This window comes from Urocitellus parryii, chromosome 15, assembly GCF_045843805.1.
Source record: "Urocitellus parryii isolate mUroPar1 chromosome 15, mUroPar1.hap1, whole genome shotgun sequence".
Taxonomy (NCBI): domain Eukaryota; kingdom Metazoa; phylum Chordata; class Mammalia; order Rodentia; family Sciuridae; genus Urocitellus; species Urocitellus parryii.
The window spans coordinates 27,865,984-27,884,967 of NC_135545.1; the positions used below are offsets into that span (position 1 = coordinate 27,865,984).

An 18,984-nucleotide genomic window follows, 5' to 3' on the forward strand; every position below is an offset into this window, starting at 1 on the left:
GAGATGGATTTTTAAAAAGACTTAAACAGAGCTGAAAGGTAATTTAATTAGTGAGAAAGACTGTTTTTTAAGTAGGAAAATTAAATAACTTGAAGATGCTAATTTTTTTGTTTGATACCAGGGATTGAACTCAGGGGCACTCCATCACCGAGCCATATCCCCAGCCTTATTTTTGTATTTTTATTTAGAGACAGGGTCTCACTGAGTTGCTGAGCACCTTGTGGTTGCTGAGGTTGACTCTGAACTTGCAGTCCTCCTGCCTCAGCCTCCCAAGCTGTTGGGATTACAGGTGTATACCACCACACCCAGCTAAAGATGCTAATTTTTATAACATAGTTTTCACATAAGCAGGACTTAGCCTTTTTTCTTAACTGAAGAAGGTGATTTTAGAGTTCTCTATCAAGTGAAGTGGGAAAAATATTGAATAATTCTTTTATTTAAAAAGTCCTATTATAAGCTTAAAAAGGCAAAGCAATAGACACTAAAATAGTATGTGATACTGGTATAACATTAGAATTATCAATCAATAGAACTGGACGGAAAGCTCAGTAGTATTCCAGTATCTTGGAAATCATCCTTCAAACACAAATGAGGAAAGAAAGATATACACAATGCAGGGCATCTGGCGGGCAGTCGCGGAGAAGAAGGTCAGTTTTGTTTTTCATCTCTTAAAGAAATAAATTCCAGATTCTATAAACAGTTGTTTTTTTTCCTTTTATTTCCCTAACCCAGCACACCTAAATGGTGTCATGCCTCCTGTGTGAGCTAGGTGGAGATCTGCAGCGGCTCTCAGGGAGCGAGGAAGGGCCAGACCCTGGTGGAGTCGGAGGCCTTGGAGTCTGGAGAGAGCTGGGGAGCCCTCCACCCCCTGAGGGCTCACTGATCCCCACCCCTAGGCAACCTCTGTTATTGCAAGTCACTGTTTAAAGACAATAAAAGGATATTTTAAGTTAGTACTTTTTCCCCAAATGTCATTTTTCTCCTGAACTCATCTCTTTCTGCCTGAGGGAGAATCAGTGGAGCAGCAACAAGAGGACCTTACAAACCAGAGTAATAAATAGTCCAATGGAGAGCTAGCTATTAGACAGTTTTAAATGATTGAGGAGACAGAAGAGGGACTAGATACCAATGGAGGTTAAAAGATATGATCAACAGCATCAAAAGATCAACAGAAGCAAATAGGCAAGAGTGGAATTACCAGAAATAGGAAATACGTCCTGGGTGGAGGAAGGACCTCACCAGGGGTAGTGCACCCTGAGCACAGAGTCAGAGAACAAGGAGCGGACGAGCCATGAGGAGGGTACACCCTCACACAGAGAGGGGACAGGGAAGGAGCAGCGTGCAGGAGACCTTCAGAACTTCTGACAGACTTAAATTCTAAGAATAAAGATGTACAGAATTCTTTAAGAAGCAGGAGTAAATTACCACTGAGAGACTTATTACAACAAGTACTTTAGAAAGACAGACTGGATCTAGAATGAAAGAGTGGGATTCAAGAAACACGGAAGAATCAAGAAATTGGTAAACTTGGGTAAATTAACTTTCACATTTAAAAAATAGTGACATTGCTGTAATAACAGTGACTAATTAACTGCATGTGCAGCATGAAGGTAGAGCTCAGTCATGGCCACTGAATGAGAAGGTGGTAATCAGAGGCAGGCAGAGCAGAGCAGAGCAAAACAGAGAAAAAACAAGCGGGACAGCATCCTCCATCAGGAAGCAAACGGGAGTTTTCTATTCAATGCCGAGTCCTTCTCATTATAGAAGGTGGTCTGAGTATTCCTTGAGGATGTCTGTGGGGTAACCCAGGACTGAAGGGAACGTTAGTGGCTACCCATTATAGTCTGTGTGGCAACGGTAGATAGACCAAAAAATATCTGAGTCCACGAGTCTTCTCATGTCCTCATCGATGTCCAATTTCTTTTGAAGTGGACCCATTTATACCCTTTCTGCCCTTGGGTTTTCCTTAGTGGAGAATACTTCTAGGTTCAGAGTTGGCTGCAGTCATATAAACCTTGTCGTGATTCCTTAGGGTTTTAGCCTTCCAAAACCTAAGGAGTGAGGTTCGCATCCCATTCTTCTGCCCCATGTCACAGAGCCCTGTGCTTTCTACTTCTGGATTTTTGTTTTTTTCTCTGTGTTTGCAAGTCAGTGCTCCCTTAAATACCTCTCCTTCCCTGTCACCATCATTATTTCTACTTCTTTTGTCTTTTTAAATCTTCATTTGTTCTTTTTAGTTATACATGATAGTGGAATGTATTTTGATATATCATGCATATATGGAGTACAATTGCCCATTTTTGTGATTGTACATGATGTGTATTAATATATGAACATAGGAAAGTTATGTCTGATTCATTCTACTATCTTTCCCATTCCCCCCACTCCAATCTGATGCACACCCCCGCCCCACCCTGCCACCTATTGTGAGTCAGCATCCACATGTCAGAGAGAACATTCAGCCTGGATTTTTAGGATTGTGTTATTTCACTTAGCATGATTGTTTCTAGTTCCATCCATTTAATGGCAAATACCATAATTTCATTCTTCTTTATGGCTGAGTAATATTCCATTGTGTATATGTACCATATTTTCTTTATCCATTCATCTGTTGAATGGCACCTAAGTTGGTTTCATAGCTTAGTTCTTATGAATTGAGCTGCTAGGTGCATTGATGTGGCCACATCACTGTAGTATTGCTAATTTTAAGTCCTTTGGTTATATGCCAAGGAGTGGGATAACTGGGTCAAATAGTGGTTCCATATCAAGTTTTCTGAGGAATCTCCATACTGCTTTCCAGAGAGGTTGTACCAATTTGCAGTCCCACCAGCAATGTATGAATATACCTTTTTCTCCACATCCTCGTCAATATTTATTGTTACTTGTGTTCTTGATAATTGTCATTCAGACTGAAGTGAGATGAAATCTCAATGCAGTTTTAATTTGCATTTCTCCAATTATCAGTGATGTTGAACTTTTTTATATATTTTATATACATTTGTATTTCTTCTTCTGTGAAGTATCTGTTCAGTTCCTTTGCCCATTTATTGATTTGGGTTGTTTTGTGTGTGTGTGTGTGTGTGTGTGTGTGTGTGTGTGTTAAGTTTTTTGAGTTCTTTGTATAATCTGGAGATTAATGCTGTATCTGAGGTGTGGGGGTGGCAAAGATTTTCTCCCATTCTATAGGCTCTCTGTTCGAGTTCTTGATTGTTTTCTTTGCTGTGAAGAAGCTTTTTAGTTTGATACCACCCCATTTATTGATTCTGGGATTTTACTTCTTCCACTTTAGAAGTCTTGTTAAGGAACTTGGTTCCTAAGCTGACATGACAGAGGTTTGGGCCTACTTTTTCTTCTAGTAGTTGCAGGATCTCTGGTCTAATGCGTAGGTCCTTGATGTCCTTTGAGTTGAGTTTTGGCAGGGTGAGAGCTAGGGGTCTAATTTCATTTTGTTACATATGAATTTCCAGTTTTCCCAGCACCATTTGTTGAAGAGGCTATCCTTTCTCCAGTGTATGTTTATGGTGCCTTTGTGTAGTATGAGATAACTGTATTTATGTGGGTTTGTCTTCTGTTCTGTGTGTCTTCTGTACCATTGCTCTTCATGTCTGTTTTGGTGCCAATACCATGTCATTTTTGTTATTGTAGCTTTGTAGTATATTTAAGGTTGGTATTATGATGCCTCCTGCTTCACTTTTCTCACTGAGGATTGCTTTGGCTATTCTGGGCCTCTTATTTTTCCAAGTGAATTTCTTGATTGCTTTTTCTATTTCTATGAAGAACATCATTGGAATAGAAATTGCATCAAACCTGTTTAGTGCTTTTGGTAGTATGGCCATTTTGACAATATTAATTCTGCCTATCCAAAACCATGGAGATCTTTCTGTCTTCTAAGGTCTTCTTCAAATTCTTTCTTAGATTTATGTAGTTTTTGTTGTAGAGGTCTTACTTTTTTTTTGGACATATGTGAGAGAATCATGTGATTTTGTCTTTAAGTCTATTGATGTGATGAATTACATTTATTGATTTCCATATGTTAAACCAATCTTGCATTCCTGGGATGAACCCCACTTGATCATGGTGCACTATTTTTTGATTATGTTTTTGTATGCAATTTGCCACATTTTATTAAGAATTTTTGTGTCTATGTCCATTAGGGATATTGGTCTGACGTTTTCTTTTCTTGATGTGTCTTTGTTTTTTGTATAAGGGTGATGCTACCTTCATAGAATGAGTTTAGAAGGGTTTCTTTCTTTTCTATTTCATGGAATAATTTGAGGAGGATTGGTGGTAATTCTTCATTGAAGGTCTGGTAGAGAATCTGGTCCTGAGCTTTTGTGGTAGGCTTTTGATGGCATCTTTAATTTTATTGCTTGAAATTGATCTGTTTAAATTTTCTATGTTCTCCTAATTCAATTTAGGTAAGTCATATGTCTCCAGAAATTTGTTGATGTCTTCAAGGTTTTCTATTTAGAGTATAAATTTTCAAAATAATTTTTGATTATCATCTGTATTTCAGTTTTATCCATTGTGATATTTCCTTTTTCATAATGAATTTTAGTAATTTGAGTTTTTTCTTTCTCTTTTTTAGCGTGGCTAAGGGTTTATCAATGTTATTTATTTTTTTCAAAGAACCAGCTTTTTTATTCTAATTTGTTACATATGACAACAGAATGCATTACAGTTCACATTACACATACAGAGCACAATTTTTCATATCTCTGGTTGTATACAAAGTATATTCACACCATTCGTATCTTCGTACATGTACTTAGGGTAATGATGTCCATCTCGTCCCACCAAAAGAACCAACTTTTTGTTCATCAATTTTTTGTATTGTTTCTTTTGTTTCAATTTCATTGATTTCCTTTTTTCTACTGCTTTTGTATGATTTGTTCTTCTTTTTCTAGGACTTTGAGATGTAATGTTAGGTTATTTATTTGTTGACTTTCTATTGTTTTAATGAATGAACTCAATGCAGTGAACTTCCCTCGTAGCACTGCCTCCATGGTGTCCCAGAGATTTTGATATTGCTATCCTCATTTACCTCTAAGTATTTTTTAATTTCATCCCTGATTTATTCTGCTATCCATTGGTCATTCAATAGCATCCTATTTATTCTCCAAGTGTTAGAGTAGCTTCTATTTTTAATTTTACCACTGATTTCTAATTTCATTCCATTATGATTGATAGAATGCAAGGTATTATCTCTGGGGTTTTTTTTTTTTTGTATTTTTTAAGAGTTGCTTTGTGGTCTCTTTTAGAGAAGGATCTGTTTGCTGCTGAGAAGAAAGTGAATTCAGTTATTCATTGATGAAATATTAAAAATATGTCTGTTAAGTATAAATTATTAATTGTATTTTTTATTCTATAGCTGCTTATTTAGTTTTTGTTTAGAGGATCTATTCAGTGGAGAGGGGTGTGTTAAAGTCACCCAGTATTATTATGTTATGGTCTGTTTGATTCTTGACATTGAGAAGGGTTTGTTTGATGTACATGGATGCTCCATTATATGCAGGAATAAATATTTATGCTTGTTATGTCTTGTTGGTATATAATTCCCTTAATCAGTATGAAATGTCTTTCTTTGTTCCTTTTTTTTTTCTGATTAACTTTGGCTTGAAATCTGCTTTATGTAATATCAGGATAGAAAGCCCTGCTTACTTATGGGATCTATGTGAATGATATGTTTTTTCCTAACCTTTTATCTTCAGTCTGGGGATGTCTTTGCCTATGAGGTAAGTCTCTTGGAAACAGCATATTGTTGGGACTTGTTTTTTTAATCCAGTTTGCCAGTCTGTGTCTTTTGATGGATGAGTTTAGGCCATTTACATTCAATGTTATTATTGAGAAATTATTTTTATTCCCTGTCATTTTGATATATTTCTGGTTTTTAATTTGAATTAGTTTTTCCTTTAATTGACTATGCTTCTATTGTATCCTCCCTTAGCTGCTTTTCACTTTTGTTTTTAATATCTTCTTTATGAAAAATTGAGTACATTTTATAGAGCAGGCTTTCTAATGGTGAATTCTTTTAACTTTTGTTTATCATGGAAAGTTTTTATTTCATTGCAAATTCTGAAGCTTAATTTTGCTGGGTATAATATTCTTGGCATCCATTTTCTTTCAGAGCTTGATATATATTATTCCAAGACCTCTTAGCTTTGAGGGTCTGGATTGAAAAATAAACTGAGATCTGGGTCAGTTTCCCTCTAAACATGACTTGTCATTTTTCCCTGGCAGCCTTTAAAATTCTATCCTTATTCTGTGTATTAGGATTTTTTTCTGTTGTAATTTTGTATATTTGTGGTCCTATAAGCCTGACTGGAGCAGCAGCAGCTGTGATGCTGGAAATTACTTCCTTATTTTATTATATCCAATCTCCGGACTCCCCAATCTGCTTTGAATGTCCAGTATTAAAGTCCGTAAACCACCCCCCCCCCACCACCCTTTGTTTTTCATTCACCCACCCTGCCAAGAAACTGCCTGTCTGCTTAGTTTCACACCATGGAATAGCCAGGAGAGTAACCTTCTCTATCCTACTATCTTGAAACTCCCATTTCGACTTCTTTTAACTACTCACCTCCACTACTTTCAACTTTTTTAGTTTCTTGTCTTATTTTTTTCCCTGTTTGCTATTTTTCCATGATTTTTGACTTTCACAGGAAAAAAATCCTGGCTTTTTGTAGCCATCAACAACCAATTAAAATGTTGGTACAGCATAACTGTCAAGTTTTCAAGTTATCATCTATTCTTATTATTGTGGATTCTCAAAAATCTTCTGCCTTGTTACCAGACAAATTGTGTTTATTTGGGGACCTAATTTGTTTTGGGAAATGGAAGATTTCCTTGTTTATTTTTTCTTTCAGTATTGGGGATTGAACCCAGGGTGCACTATCACTGAGCAACATCTAAAGCCCTTTTTGTTTTTATTTTGAGACAGAGTCTCACCAAGTTGCTGATGCTAGTCTCGAACTTGTGATCCTCCTACCCTAGCCTCCTCGGTTGATGGGATTATAGGCATGTGCTGCCACTTCCCACTGGAAGTGGAAGGTTTCTGCAGGCTGGTCTCTGAATTGCTGATGTTTTATTATGAAGACTATGTTAATATTTTTTCTTAAAATTTTTGAAATCTAGATATATGTATCTTGAAAAAAATAGTCTTACTCTAAACTCAGAAATTCTTTAAAAAAGTTAATAGTAAACTTAAAGATTATTAATCCTTTTGATAGAGTTAGTCTTACAGATTAATGGCATTCTGTAGTAAAATATTTAGAAGGGAAAATGCTCAATATAAGGGTTCCTCTGTGGTTGGCATATTGCATGTTCTTACTTGGCATTTACTGAATAAATGAGTGACCCTCTAAAGAGTCAGCCTGCTCTAGCAGAAAGAATGTGATAAATAGTTGCTAGCACCCCTGGGTTCCATACCTTGATCTGCTGGTAAGTTAATATTCTTATCTATTAAAAAAAAAAGAAAAAGAAAAAGTTAAGTTTTGTCTAGAAGGTCTTCTAAGAGTCTGTCTTAGATACGAAAGAATTTATTGTCTTGTTTTAAGCATTAAGTGTAGTTTGCTGAATGCTGAATTTGGATGGTAAACTAAATGATTTTAGCTTCTGGCTATTGTTCACACAGTGTTTCTTGACTGGCGATGTTATTTCATGATTTTCTCTTGGTCATCAAGAGAACTTTTGAATATAAAATTAAGACAAGAAATCATTTAAAGGTCTGCTGCATTATTACATTTAGGTCAACCGAGTTGCTGTCTTTTCCTCTGTTGTCAGGACTACGCAAAGCCATACCATCCCTTTCACATTCTTTTGTTCTTAAATCCTATTGGAATGAATTTACATTCTGATTTAAGCATTTAATAATAAAGTACATATTTACTCTGATTTAAGCATTTAATAATAAAGTACATATTTTTTTCTGTGTGCTTTTAGATCAGCCGGTCAAAAAGTACAAGATTGTTACTTCTATCAAATTTTTATGGAAAAAAATGAGAAAGTTGGTGTTCCTACAATACAGCAATTGTTAGAATGGTCTTTTATCAACAGTAACCTGAAATTTGCAGAGGTTAGTAACACCCACTCACTGTGTTTTATGTGATGGATTCTTAAGACTACTGGTAGATTCAATGTCTATGATTTTAACCAAGAATAGTTTGAAACACACTTTGTTAAAAAAAGCACAAATTTGGTTGGGGATGTGGCTCAAGTGGTAGCACGCTCGTCTGGCATGCGTGCGGCCCGGGTTCGATCCTCAGCACCACATACCAACAAAGATGTTGTGTCTGCCGATAACGAAAAAAATAAATAAATAAATGTTAAAAAAAAAAGGCACAAATTTTAAAAAATGTACATTATTTCAACTTTGTCCTTATAGAAAATTCTTTAGACTAAAGATTGAACTTTTTAGATTTTTGTTGCCAAAGAAAACATGATGCTGATTTGTAACTTGAATACTTTTTATATAGTTTAATGCAAAGAAACATTGATTTTTAAAAAATAATTGTCATTTTACCTGAGCATATTATTCAATTATATTAAAAAAGGGAATATTTATTTTCTCTACATTAAGAGGCAGTGTCAACAAATTCATTTACGTTGGGTTGTTAATGAACAAGTGATAAAAATCAGTTTTGTTTTTTTTTACTATGAGTATTCTTATGATGTTAGTAGTGTGTGCTTATGGCTTATTTTTTATTGTATTCATCTCTGAACAGATGTTTTGATTAAATCTTAATAGCCATAGGTATTTATTTTTAAGGAATCTCATCCTTCTGAAGACTGTTTCTGTATTATATTTGAAAGGAAAAAAAAAACCTCTTTCTCTAAAACTTTGATTAAATATGAACCTAGAGTTAAATGGCACTATAGTCACTGTATTATTTGGCACCTGAGGTTGTTGCTCCCTGACCTCTTGGAGTGGGTGTGTCTTGTGGCTGGGGACTTTGTGAAGACTTGTGGCTGGTATTTTGCTGCTCTGTGTCCACTCATGTATGAGCCACTCCACATTCACCTGTGCATCCAGTTTTACAGGCCACCAGCATCATGGCAACAATCACTGCTTAGTTTGACAGCTAGGACTATTTCAGTTTCATAGGGAAAATTGTTTTTTAGCATTTTGATTTCTAAAAATATGTATTTCTTTTAAGGCACCATCATGTCTAATTATTCAGATGCCTCGATTTGGAAAAGACTTTAAACTATTTAAAAAAATTTTTCCTTCTCTGGAATTAAATATAACAGATTTACTTGAAGACAGTAAGTATAAGATTGCTGTTTGTTTGTTTTCCTTTTTAAGAAATTGTCAGGTCATTCTCATTAGTGGTAGATATAATACTTCTAAAAGCTGTAATCCAGAATCTGAAGAGTTTGGACACACTAAGCCAGAAATTTTAGTTCTTGAAATTTATTTCAAAAAATAATCAGAGATGAAAGTAAACATATTATATATAGATATTCTTATTGTAATAGGATTAAAAAATTAGTCACAACCTAAATATTAATATGAAGGGAGTAGTTAAATGAATTGTATATCTATACAATGAAACTTTCTGCCACTAAAATTCTCTTTTTGAAGACCAGTGTGTATACAAATGGTCCTGGTGTAGTATCAGGTGAAAAGGTAGTTACATTAGTTTCTACAAGAGAAGCCTATGCAGATATGTGTCTATATAAACACCACCAATGTGCAGATTTGTAACTATTCATATGTAAAATTATTAGTGAAAATCCATCATATCAACAGTGGTTATCCCTTGCTAACTAAAATATAGATGCCTTCTGTTTTCTTCTTCACACTTCTTTGTATTTTTGAATTTTCATTAAATGATGTTTTATAACCAGAGAGGAAAGCACCTTAGAATATATTATCTTAAAAAATGTTATCTGGTCAAAGAAAATGTCTCAAAAGATATTCCAAATCGAAGAAAATCTAGTTAAAGTTTAAGAGAATGGGAGAGAGAGACTTTTTGAAGCCCTTATTGTCTTTTTTAATGCATAGTTCTTCTTTTTAACATTTTTCATGAAAGAATGCATGTGTTAAAGGCCCCTCCACTCCCTTCCCTCTCCCCATGCCTCAGCTCCCAGGCAGTGCCGGATCTGTGGCGGGCTTGCCATGTATGAGTGCAGAGAATGCTATGACGACCCCGACATCTCAGCAGGAAAGATCAAGCAGTTCTGTAAAACCTGCAACACTCAAGTAAGTTTGCCTTTTTTTAATGAATGTGGAACCTTAAGGTATTTGTAGTTGAAAACAGGTTTCAGGTTCTGAAAAGCCCTTTTAAAGGTCATGATTAACTTTAAAAATCCATAATAAAATGATATTGTTTTTGCCTCCTCTGTTGACTTGCTGTGAAGCACTTGGTGGCTGTTTATCAGGATGTCATCAAGAGAAGTGAATCCATCACTTGAAACATGAAGCAAGGTGCACTCATGCCATTCTTTCATGGTCAATTTTAGGTCCATCTTCATCCCAAGAGGTTGAATCACAAATATAACCCCGTGTCACTTCCCAAAGATTTACCTGACTGGGACTGGAGACATGGCTGCATCCCCTGCCAGAAGATGGAATTATTTGCTGTTCTCTGCATAGAAACAAGCCACTATGTTGCTTTTGTGAAGTACGGAAAGGACGATTCTGCCTGGCTCTTCTTTGACAGCATGGCGGATCGGGATGGTATTTAAAACACCTTCTTCCTTGTGTGCAGCCTGTTAGTGTGCAGGGGAATGGCTCATGGTGGGATAGCCTCTTCTGAGTTGTAAGATATTTTGTGAGAAAATCCTTTCAGGAATATGTTAATGACTTAAATAACAGCTCTGCTGCTTAAACTAAGGAATGACATTGTTGTAATAATTGGCCATGCATATGGTCTGTATTAAAGAATCTTAAAATTCTTATTTTAGGACTGAAAGATTTTATTTTTTGCTTCCTTTCATTTTTTAATAAAGCTAGTAACCATTTATTGAGCTCTTACTGACAAGTTCTCTGGGAATACATTAGTCATTCTATCCAAATTCTTGCAAGATGGGAGCAATTGCAGTTATTTGATATGAAATCTAAATTTTGCCCCTTTCCCTAAGAAATGAAATTGGCCAAATTATGTTGTTATATTGTGTAAATGCATGAATATGTAACAAGAAGTCTCACTATTATGTACAACTATGAGGTACCAATAAAAATGGAAAAAAAAAGAAGAAAAGCTGAGTTTTAAGGTTCCTAAAGGTAGATAACTTGTATTTAGCTCAGTCTTTCTGATCTCATAATTATGGTGGGTTTTTTTTTTTTGATACACTACTGTATATTTTCTTCCAAATGGCAAAAGTTAAGAGCAGAAGTAAATACCCTCTTTGCTGAAGGAAGCCTGTTCTGTATGTACCATGTTTCACCCTGAAGTGGGGAGCAGCTGAGCTTTCTGGGTCATTTGCTAGGGCACTCAGTCATCATTGGGTACACACCTGAGTGCCAGAGGCTTGAGGAGGCAGCAGGAGTGAAATAGTTGTCAAAAGAGCTACCAGCTGCTGGCCTGGAGCTTACAGGAAGGTCGTCCTAGGCAAGGCTGGGAAGTGAGTGTGACATCCAGGTCCCTTCGTTCTTCTTACCCCTCAGTCTTCCTTTAGCCACTCTCTCAAGCCCTGGTCCCCATCTTCTGGTGGCTCTCTAATAACATTAGATGCCACCAGTGACAGCCTCTTGACAAGAGGCCCAGGCTCTAGATGAACAGTTCTCCACCTTGGCTCGGCTCTCAGCTGCTGGGTGCAGCCTAGCCCCTCTGTAAATGTGCAGTTAACATTTGCCCTTAACAGTGTGACTCAAAAGCACAGGAAAAGCATCAGGAGAATTTTTTTTTTTTTTTTATTAAACTGGAAGAGCTTTTTCCTAAATCAGAGCATCTTCACGCACAGATTGATAATATTCAAAACAAACTGTACCAAAGGTATGCAAATACATTTTGAAGATATAAGGAAATGTAAATGTGTTCATTTTAGTAGATCTGCTCAAATTGGACAGACTCTTGGTAAGCATGCCGGGGTGCTCCTGTCTGGGAGGGTTATGGAAATGTGAAGAGCTGAACGCTGTGCTCATACGTATAGATCACACTGTTCCCTGAATAACTGAAGAGGAGAGAATCCTGGAAATTAGGTTGTAGGATCTTTTCAGGATTACCTGTGTTTTCACCAGTTTAATTCACTGTGGCCTCAGAATCCTTTCAGATGCTGAGATGAGAAAGCTGTCACATTAAAGGAGCTCTCACTTCTAGAAATCAGAAGTTCGCTGTTCAGAAGCTGAAAGTCAGTCTGCTCTATTCTAGGACTGCTGACTTGTTTTGGTGGGGCAGGGAGGGTCTGGAACCTCACTGCCCTAAGAAAGTTCTTTCTCTTTCTCTTTCTCTTAGGAGGTCAGAACGGCTTCAACATTCCTCAAGTGACGCCCTGCCCAGAGGTGGGAGAATACTTGAAGATGTCTCCGGAGGATCTGCATTCCTTGGACTCCAGAAGAATCCAAGGCTGTGCACGCAGACTTCTTTGTGATGCCTATATGTGCATGTACCAGAGTCCAACCATGAGCTTGTACAAGTAGCCGTGGTCCTCTGGAGAGCTGAAGAGGCCGCGCGTACATTCCAGGGTGGCTCCTCCTCGCTGGGGCTTCCGTTCAGCGCCCATTGCCGGCAGTGGGTGTCTTTGTGGAGATGGTCTTCAGAAAAGGATTCATGTGTTTCCAAATCAACTGCTTTTGTGTTTCTGAAGTATTTAATAAGAAGCATTTTGCACTCTAGAAAGTACGTTTGTGTTGGTTTTTTAAGAAATCTAAATGAAGTTATTATTATCTGAAGCTTTAAGTTAAGTGCATTGATCATATGGTATTTTTTGGAAGCATAAAATTTTAATTGTGACACTTTAAACCTATTTTAGTCCATTGAGACTGTAAATAAATGTTTCTTCTTTATGGACCAAGGATATGAAATCATTTTTCCTTTGTAGCTATCAGATGCCTTGAGGAAGAAATAATTTGGTTTTATTAAGAGTCTACTTTCAATCCAGTTGTTAAAGCCGTACTGAGTTGACTTGTTAATTCTTTCCTATGCAGTGCTGATTCTTGCATGTCTGCAATCTGCTGCGTTTCCGTGTTTCTGCAATAGTGGTCAGAGAATACTGAGATTCCCTTAGTGGTGTTGTTTTCTATTTGTTCTGTTTTTGAGATCAGTGAGTGATTCTGTCATAAAATGTCCATTTTTGGATGTAATTTTCTTGGAGGATTAGAGTAGTCAGTTGAAGCTCTATAGTCACAGGAATAACTGTCAACAAACAGGCTGCGTGTGTGTGTGTGTGTGTGTGTGTGTGTGTGTGTGTGTGTGTGTGAGATTCTATTTTATGGAACAGAGAATGATAAATTTTATGAAAGGATTGGAATGATAAGTAAATTATGTATTGCTATACAATTATATAGTCTATAAGAAAATAAAATTGGCCTATAGAATTACTCATTAACACTTCCCCGGAGACATTATTAGACATTTAAACCTCTATTATTTTAAATATTTAAGAGGTTATTTTAAATAAATCTCTATTTAAATAAGATAGTTATTTTTTAAGTTTGATCAGTCACACTTAGTTCAGTTTGGTTTCACTTGAGATAGTGACAGTTATTAATCATATTTTATTGCAAATTAGCAGCAGCTTTATAGCTTTATCCTCCTTCTGATTAATTAAGTAGAAAATGGATGTTTTCTTGGGTACTTTCCATAGTGTGTGTAGACCACAGTGGATGTTGTAGACTAGAACAATAGATTATAAATGTTAATACTGTGGAATGTGTATTCTCTGAGTGTTCTTTTGTGGTGTTTGTTTTTCTGGGACAACTTCCTTTTCTTGCAGAAAGACAGAAAAGATGTCATGTGTACATAGCATATGACTTTATAAAATGCTTAATGTCAAAAAATGGAGTCCTTACCAACCATGCAGTTAGCTTTTTAAAAGGCATTTTACCTTTTAGTTTCATCATTCCATCTTGCTGTGTCTGTTATCTTTATAAGTTCTAAGAAGGTACAGAATCGTCTTCATTTCTTAATGAAGACGTCTATACGTTTTGCACAAGGCTTTGTACGGCTGCGTGCTTCGGTCAGGATGAGGTGACGACTGGAGGAGGCACAGAGGCTGAGGAGCCCTGCTGGCTGGCCCTGCTGGCATCACCCTGGGCTGAGTGAGGGTTGTGGGTGCAGTGACCAAGCTGTCTTCCAGCTTTGAGCAGTTCAGTCACCCTGTAACAAACATGCATTGGATGAAGAAATGGATGAAAGAGCCTATTGGCATGATTCTGAAAGGTCCTGGGTAGGAAGAATGGGTAGGACTCTATATCCAGGTGAGACTGATTAACAGCTCTAGTGGAAAATCCAAGCTAAGGAAGACCCAGGGCCCGGCTTGCAAGGTAGAAGATTGAAGGCTTGTTTGGGTGCTTGCATAGTTTCATAGCGTGGGGGTGGAGGCTCCTTTAAGTGGGAAGGTCCTCGTCCATAATTGGTCCCAGCATCTTCTGTAAGTGGAGCTGAACATCCTTTAGTGTCACTTGGGAGCCAGCATGCAGTAACGGGTACCAGGGACCAGCACTAGCAGGGGAGGCTGGGTTCTTGCCTTGCTCCTGAGAGCCGTGGGGCCAGCTGGGAGCTTCTTCCCTACCTGTCTCTTCCCGCCCTTCTGGTTCCTGTTTCAGCAGACCGTGGTTTGTCGCGGGCACAGTCAGGGCAGAGACCGCTGATGTGCCTGTTGGTTTTTTTTCATTTTCAGTCTTAAGTCCTTAATATTTCCTTAGACATTAAATGTTTCAATTAGCCTTTTTTCTTATCAGATCTACGTTCAAAATTACAACATAGCAGAATCATCTATTTATAACATGGTTCATGATCCATAGTTAACAAATAGAAAATATAACAAGTTCCTCCATGTCCAAATAAGTGTGTGTGTGTGTGTGTGTGTGTGTGTGTGTGTGTGTGTGTTTATAGATGAGGGAGAGAGAGAAGTAACCATGTTAATAATATAGAGGCTAAGTGTATCCCATCCCTCATTATCAGCTTTATAAAGGAGTCTGACTCCATCCATAAAAGAATGTCTCCTAAGACTGGGAAAACAGAAGAAACAGTAACAAAAATCAGCATAATACAGTTGTGATAAGAATTTTCTCCTTAGAACAGTTTAGGATTTTTGTAACTTGTATTTGTCAAATGCTTAGGTAATTCCTATCCCTTAGTTTCATTTATTTTTTCATATATGTCATTTGAGAATAAGCATGAGACAGTGATTAATCTTATGGCACTTATATTGTCACTCAGATTCCTGGTTGTTTAAATGTGTCCTCTTCATAAATCCAGGAGTTATTCCCCTGTTCAGGGGGATTGGCTGGATCTCAATATCCTTCTAGGTTATTTTGCATCTATTTGGATGATTGGAGACAGAGATGTGAGTGGAGAATTATTCAATATGAGGCCTTAGCTGAGTGACTGCCACCAACAGTATTTATGGGACATTGATTAGGTGCCTAGGATTGTGTCATAGGGTGCGTGAGGCCCCGTCCCTGTCCTCAAACAGCTTGTCATCTGACTTCAGCAGCAGGACAGCTATTAATTGTTCTTAGCTTAAGTTTGAGGGTTGTAGGAGAGACAATGTGGTGTGACGGGCAGGCAGAAGGCTAGGGGACAAGACACCTGGGTCCTTTCTCTGTTCTTGCTCTGTAGCCTTAGACATCCTGATTTCTTGAGCTTTAGTTTCTTCCTCTGGATAATGAGACGGTTATGATTTTGAATTTTGTAGTAAAAAATAAGAAAACAAAAATTCCCAGGTCCCAGGCTATGCCGACTGGATGTGACTCCTCATGCCAGGGCTGGGAAACTGTTGTTGGAAGCTTATCAGGTGAACCTGATGACCAGGTGACCAGTCAGGTTGGAAATCACTGAAGTGGAAGACCTCAAAGGTCCCTTATCTTTTTGTGATTATGGGATCATGTAATGCTGTAGTATTAATCATTCTACATAAATGTGAGTAATTGAATATTAATCATATTTATCAGTGTTTACATATGGCTTATGTAAGAAATGCATTTTAGTGTGTGTACCTCAACCTAGGGGTTTTAGCAGTCTTTGGAATACAAGTCTTAAAAGCATATCTAATGTTATTTATCTGGACATTTTCCTTTCGTTTTATTTCTTTAGGGGAAATTGAGGCTCTGGGAGCCAAAGAAATAGAAAAATGAAATTCTTATGTAAAGTTAAAAACAATTACATCATTTGTTGTTCTCTGCTTCTTTATGATGAAAATTTTAAAATGACATGGGAAGATTTTTCTGTGGGGCAGGGTCCTTTTATTATAAAGTAAGATGTCCTTGTTAAAAAAAGGAGAGGCTAAGGCCTATAATAAAAAACAAGGCCGCCTCCCCTAAGGATTGGTCATGCAGACACCACCACTAACTCTCCATCATTGAAAGTCTTTGAATTCCCTAAAACCAGTGTGTGTGTGGAGTGGTGGGGTCTGGTGGGAGGGAAGAGGGTGTTAAAATGGAAACCATGTGCAGCAGACGGGGTGGAGAAGGGAAGAGGTGAAGCCCTAATAACAGACGTGCACAGGGCCACTGGAAGGCAGGGTTCTGTGGCTCTCAAGATTGCCCCTCTTGTCTAGACTTGTCTCTAGACTCCAGAGAGCCAGGCTTCTGCAGGACATTTGTCTCTCCCTTATCTTCCTTTTAGATGTCCTACTGTGGGGAAGAACAGGAGGAAGGGGCCTCTTCATCTGACTGTAAATCCTAGAACAGCTGATGGGCTTCTCTTGGGTCCTAAAGCAGTGGTGTGCCAGGTGTGGTGGTGCACGCCCATAATCCAGTGACTTGGGAGGCTGAGGCAGGAGGACTGCAAGTTCAAAGCCAGCCTCAGCAATTTAGTGAGGCCTTCAGCAACTTAGTGAGATCCTGTCTCAAAATAAAAAATAAAAAGGACTGTAGATGTAGCTCAGGGGTAAAGCTCCCGAGTTAAATCCCTAGTACCAAAAAAAAAAAAAAAAAAAAAAAAAAAAAGAAAACATAGCAAAGAGCTGGCAGAGAAATAGAGTCCTCCCAGATCATGGTGAATGCGGGATTCCAGCCCAGGTAAAGAGCCTCAGTGGGTTTCCTGGCCCTGGGCTGGTGGTGGAGGGCCATCTTCCCGAGCACTGTGGCTTCAGGTACAAGTCTTTTGTGCTCCTAAATGCTGTCCTCTTCCACCCTTTGTTTATTCTAGAGGGACTGTGCTGGGGACCCAGCGGTCTTGGTTTTTATTATAGGCCTTGAGCTGTGGGATTTCAGCACTGGACAGTCAGCATCGTACCACAGACATTCATTGAAACCCCCAAACTTCCCAGGGTGTCGTGGTTAGCAGAGGGTTGGTGCAAAGGAGCCCATTTCCTACTGCATTTCCATTTCCAGTATCCTGTTCAACATTTTTTTTTTTTGCCTGAAGAATGTCCTGTATTTATGAAAACATTCTTTAAGAAAAACACCACATAAAATATCCCTTTACTATCAGATTGCTCTGATTTAGCCTTAATTTTGTTAAATTTTTTAGAGATGAATGAAGTGCTGCTGTGGAAAGAAATGTACTATATACTATTTCTGTATCATTAAAATGAAATTTTTATGGTTCCTTTTCCTTGAATTCTTTGGGGAATGGTCACGGTGATGGGAAGGCCGCAGGTGGGTCTCTTCCTCCACGTCTGCTTGGCGACAGCATGGCTGGTTCCTCTGGGAAGGGCTGTACCTGGGCACATCTGTCCTCATCAAACCTCTGCTGTCGATGCTCGTCCTGTCTGGGAGCTGTGCCCGGCCCCAGGAGTTGTGTGCTTCCTCGGTCTATTTGGCATTTCCAAGCTCTGAGCCTAAGTAAAACGCAGTTCCCACCCGCCTCAAAGCCATGCCAACCAGCAGTTGTTCCTCCCGTGCTTCATGTCCTCACCTGTGAACACGGCCCAGAGCTGTTTACTGTGGGGTGGTGTGTTCTGGTCCCCACCACTGTTAAGGAGACAGTCGAGCGTTTTGTGACACTCAGGAATGACGACATGACCTTATAGGAACTGAAGTTCTTCTCAGATCTTTTAGGTAATGGATACAACAAATCTCTTTCAGAAATGACTTGGCCGTTATGTCACTTAACTCTGCCGAGGTAGGAAAGCTAGACTGATCTTATTAACGTTGGCATTAACAATGCCTTCAGTAAGCCTTTTATTAAAAAAAAAAAAAACATAGCTGAACAAACCTGCTGATAACAAAACATCATTGATTTTCTTTGTCATATTCAAGGGTCATTATATTTTTGCATTGATTCCCATCTTGCTTCCTCTTTGGGTGTATTAGTGGGATAGGGATAGTACCATGTGCCCACCTGTGGATAGGCAGAGTCAAGTACAAATGAGTCCCTGCTAAGGAGGGCTCATCTGGCCAGAGGAACCCTAGTGCCACCCGGGCCTGTCGTCTGGGCCTGATGGCCCACGTTATCCTTTGTTACCCCTGAATGGCGTGGGTGCTCTGCCCTGGGCAGTGGGTCTTGATCCTGGTTGTGGGTTGAATCCACCCAGAGAGACTTCCACGAAGCCACTGCTGTGTCCACCCGGGGCCTCCTGGGATCTCAGATGATGGGGCTGGCGGTGGGCATTTGTCAGAGCTCCGTCCACTAGTCCAACATGCAGCCAGTGCTGGGCCCACTTGTCAGAGAGATGGAGTGTTCCGAGGGACACAGGATCTACTTCTCATTCCCTGGTGGAACTTTCTGTTCCAATAAAAGACAGGACAGACTCCAAATGGGAGGTGGAGACTCTGTTGTCAACTGGCCTTGGGAACATGATGGGTGTGTTCTGGAGACGGCAGAAGTGAGTTTGGAAGCAGGATGGAAATTTCCCTACTTGTGAAGAGGACTCGATCAAGATGGCTATAAAGGTGTGTCACGCGGGTGCTGTTGTCCTTGATCAGGAAAT

General features: G+C 38.6%; 1 protein-coding gene across 13 annotated transcripts in view; it reads left to right on the plus strand.

Moving 5' to 3' along the window:
* Cyld (CYLD lysine 63 deubiquitinase) overlaps positions 1–17,061 on the plus strand; it is a 72,858-nt gene extending 55,797 nt beyond the window's left edge. For all 13 annotated transcript variants that reach the window (XM_026392260.2, XM_077792911.1, XM_077792910.1 and 10 more), the window contains 5 exons: positions 7,942–8,074; positions 9,156–9,264; positions 10,086–10,204; positions 10,465–10,681; positions 12,399–17,061. In XM_026392260.2, the coding sequence (XP_026248045.1) occupies positions 7,942–8,074; positions 9,156–9,264; positions 10,086–10,204; positions 10,465–10,681; positions 12,399–12,583 (763 nt within the window). In that variant the 3' untranslated portion in view covers positions 12,584–17,061. The remainder of the gene's footprint in view (positions 1–7,941; positions 8,075–9,155; positions 9,265–10,085; positions 10,205–10,464; positions 10,682–12,398) is intronic.
* The last annotated feature ends 1,923 nt before the right edge of the window (positions 17,062–18,984 follow it).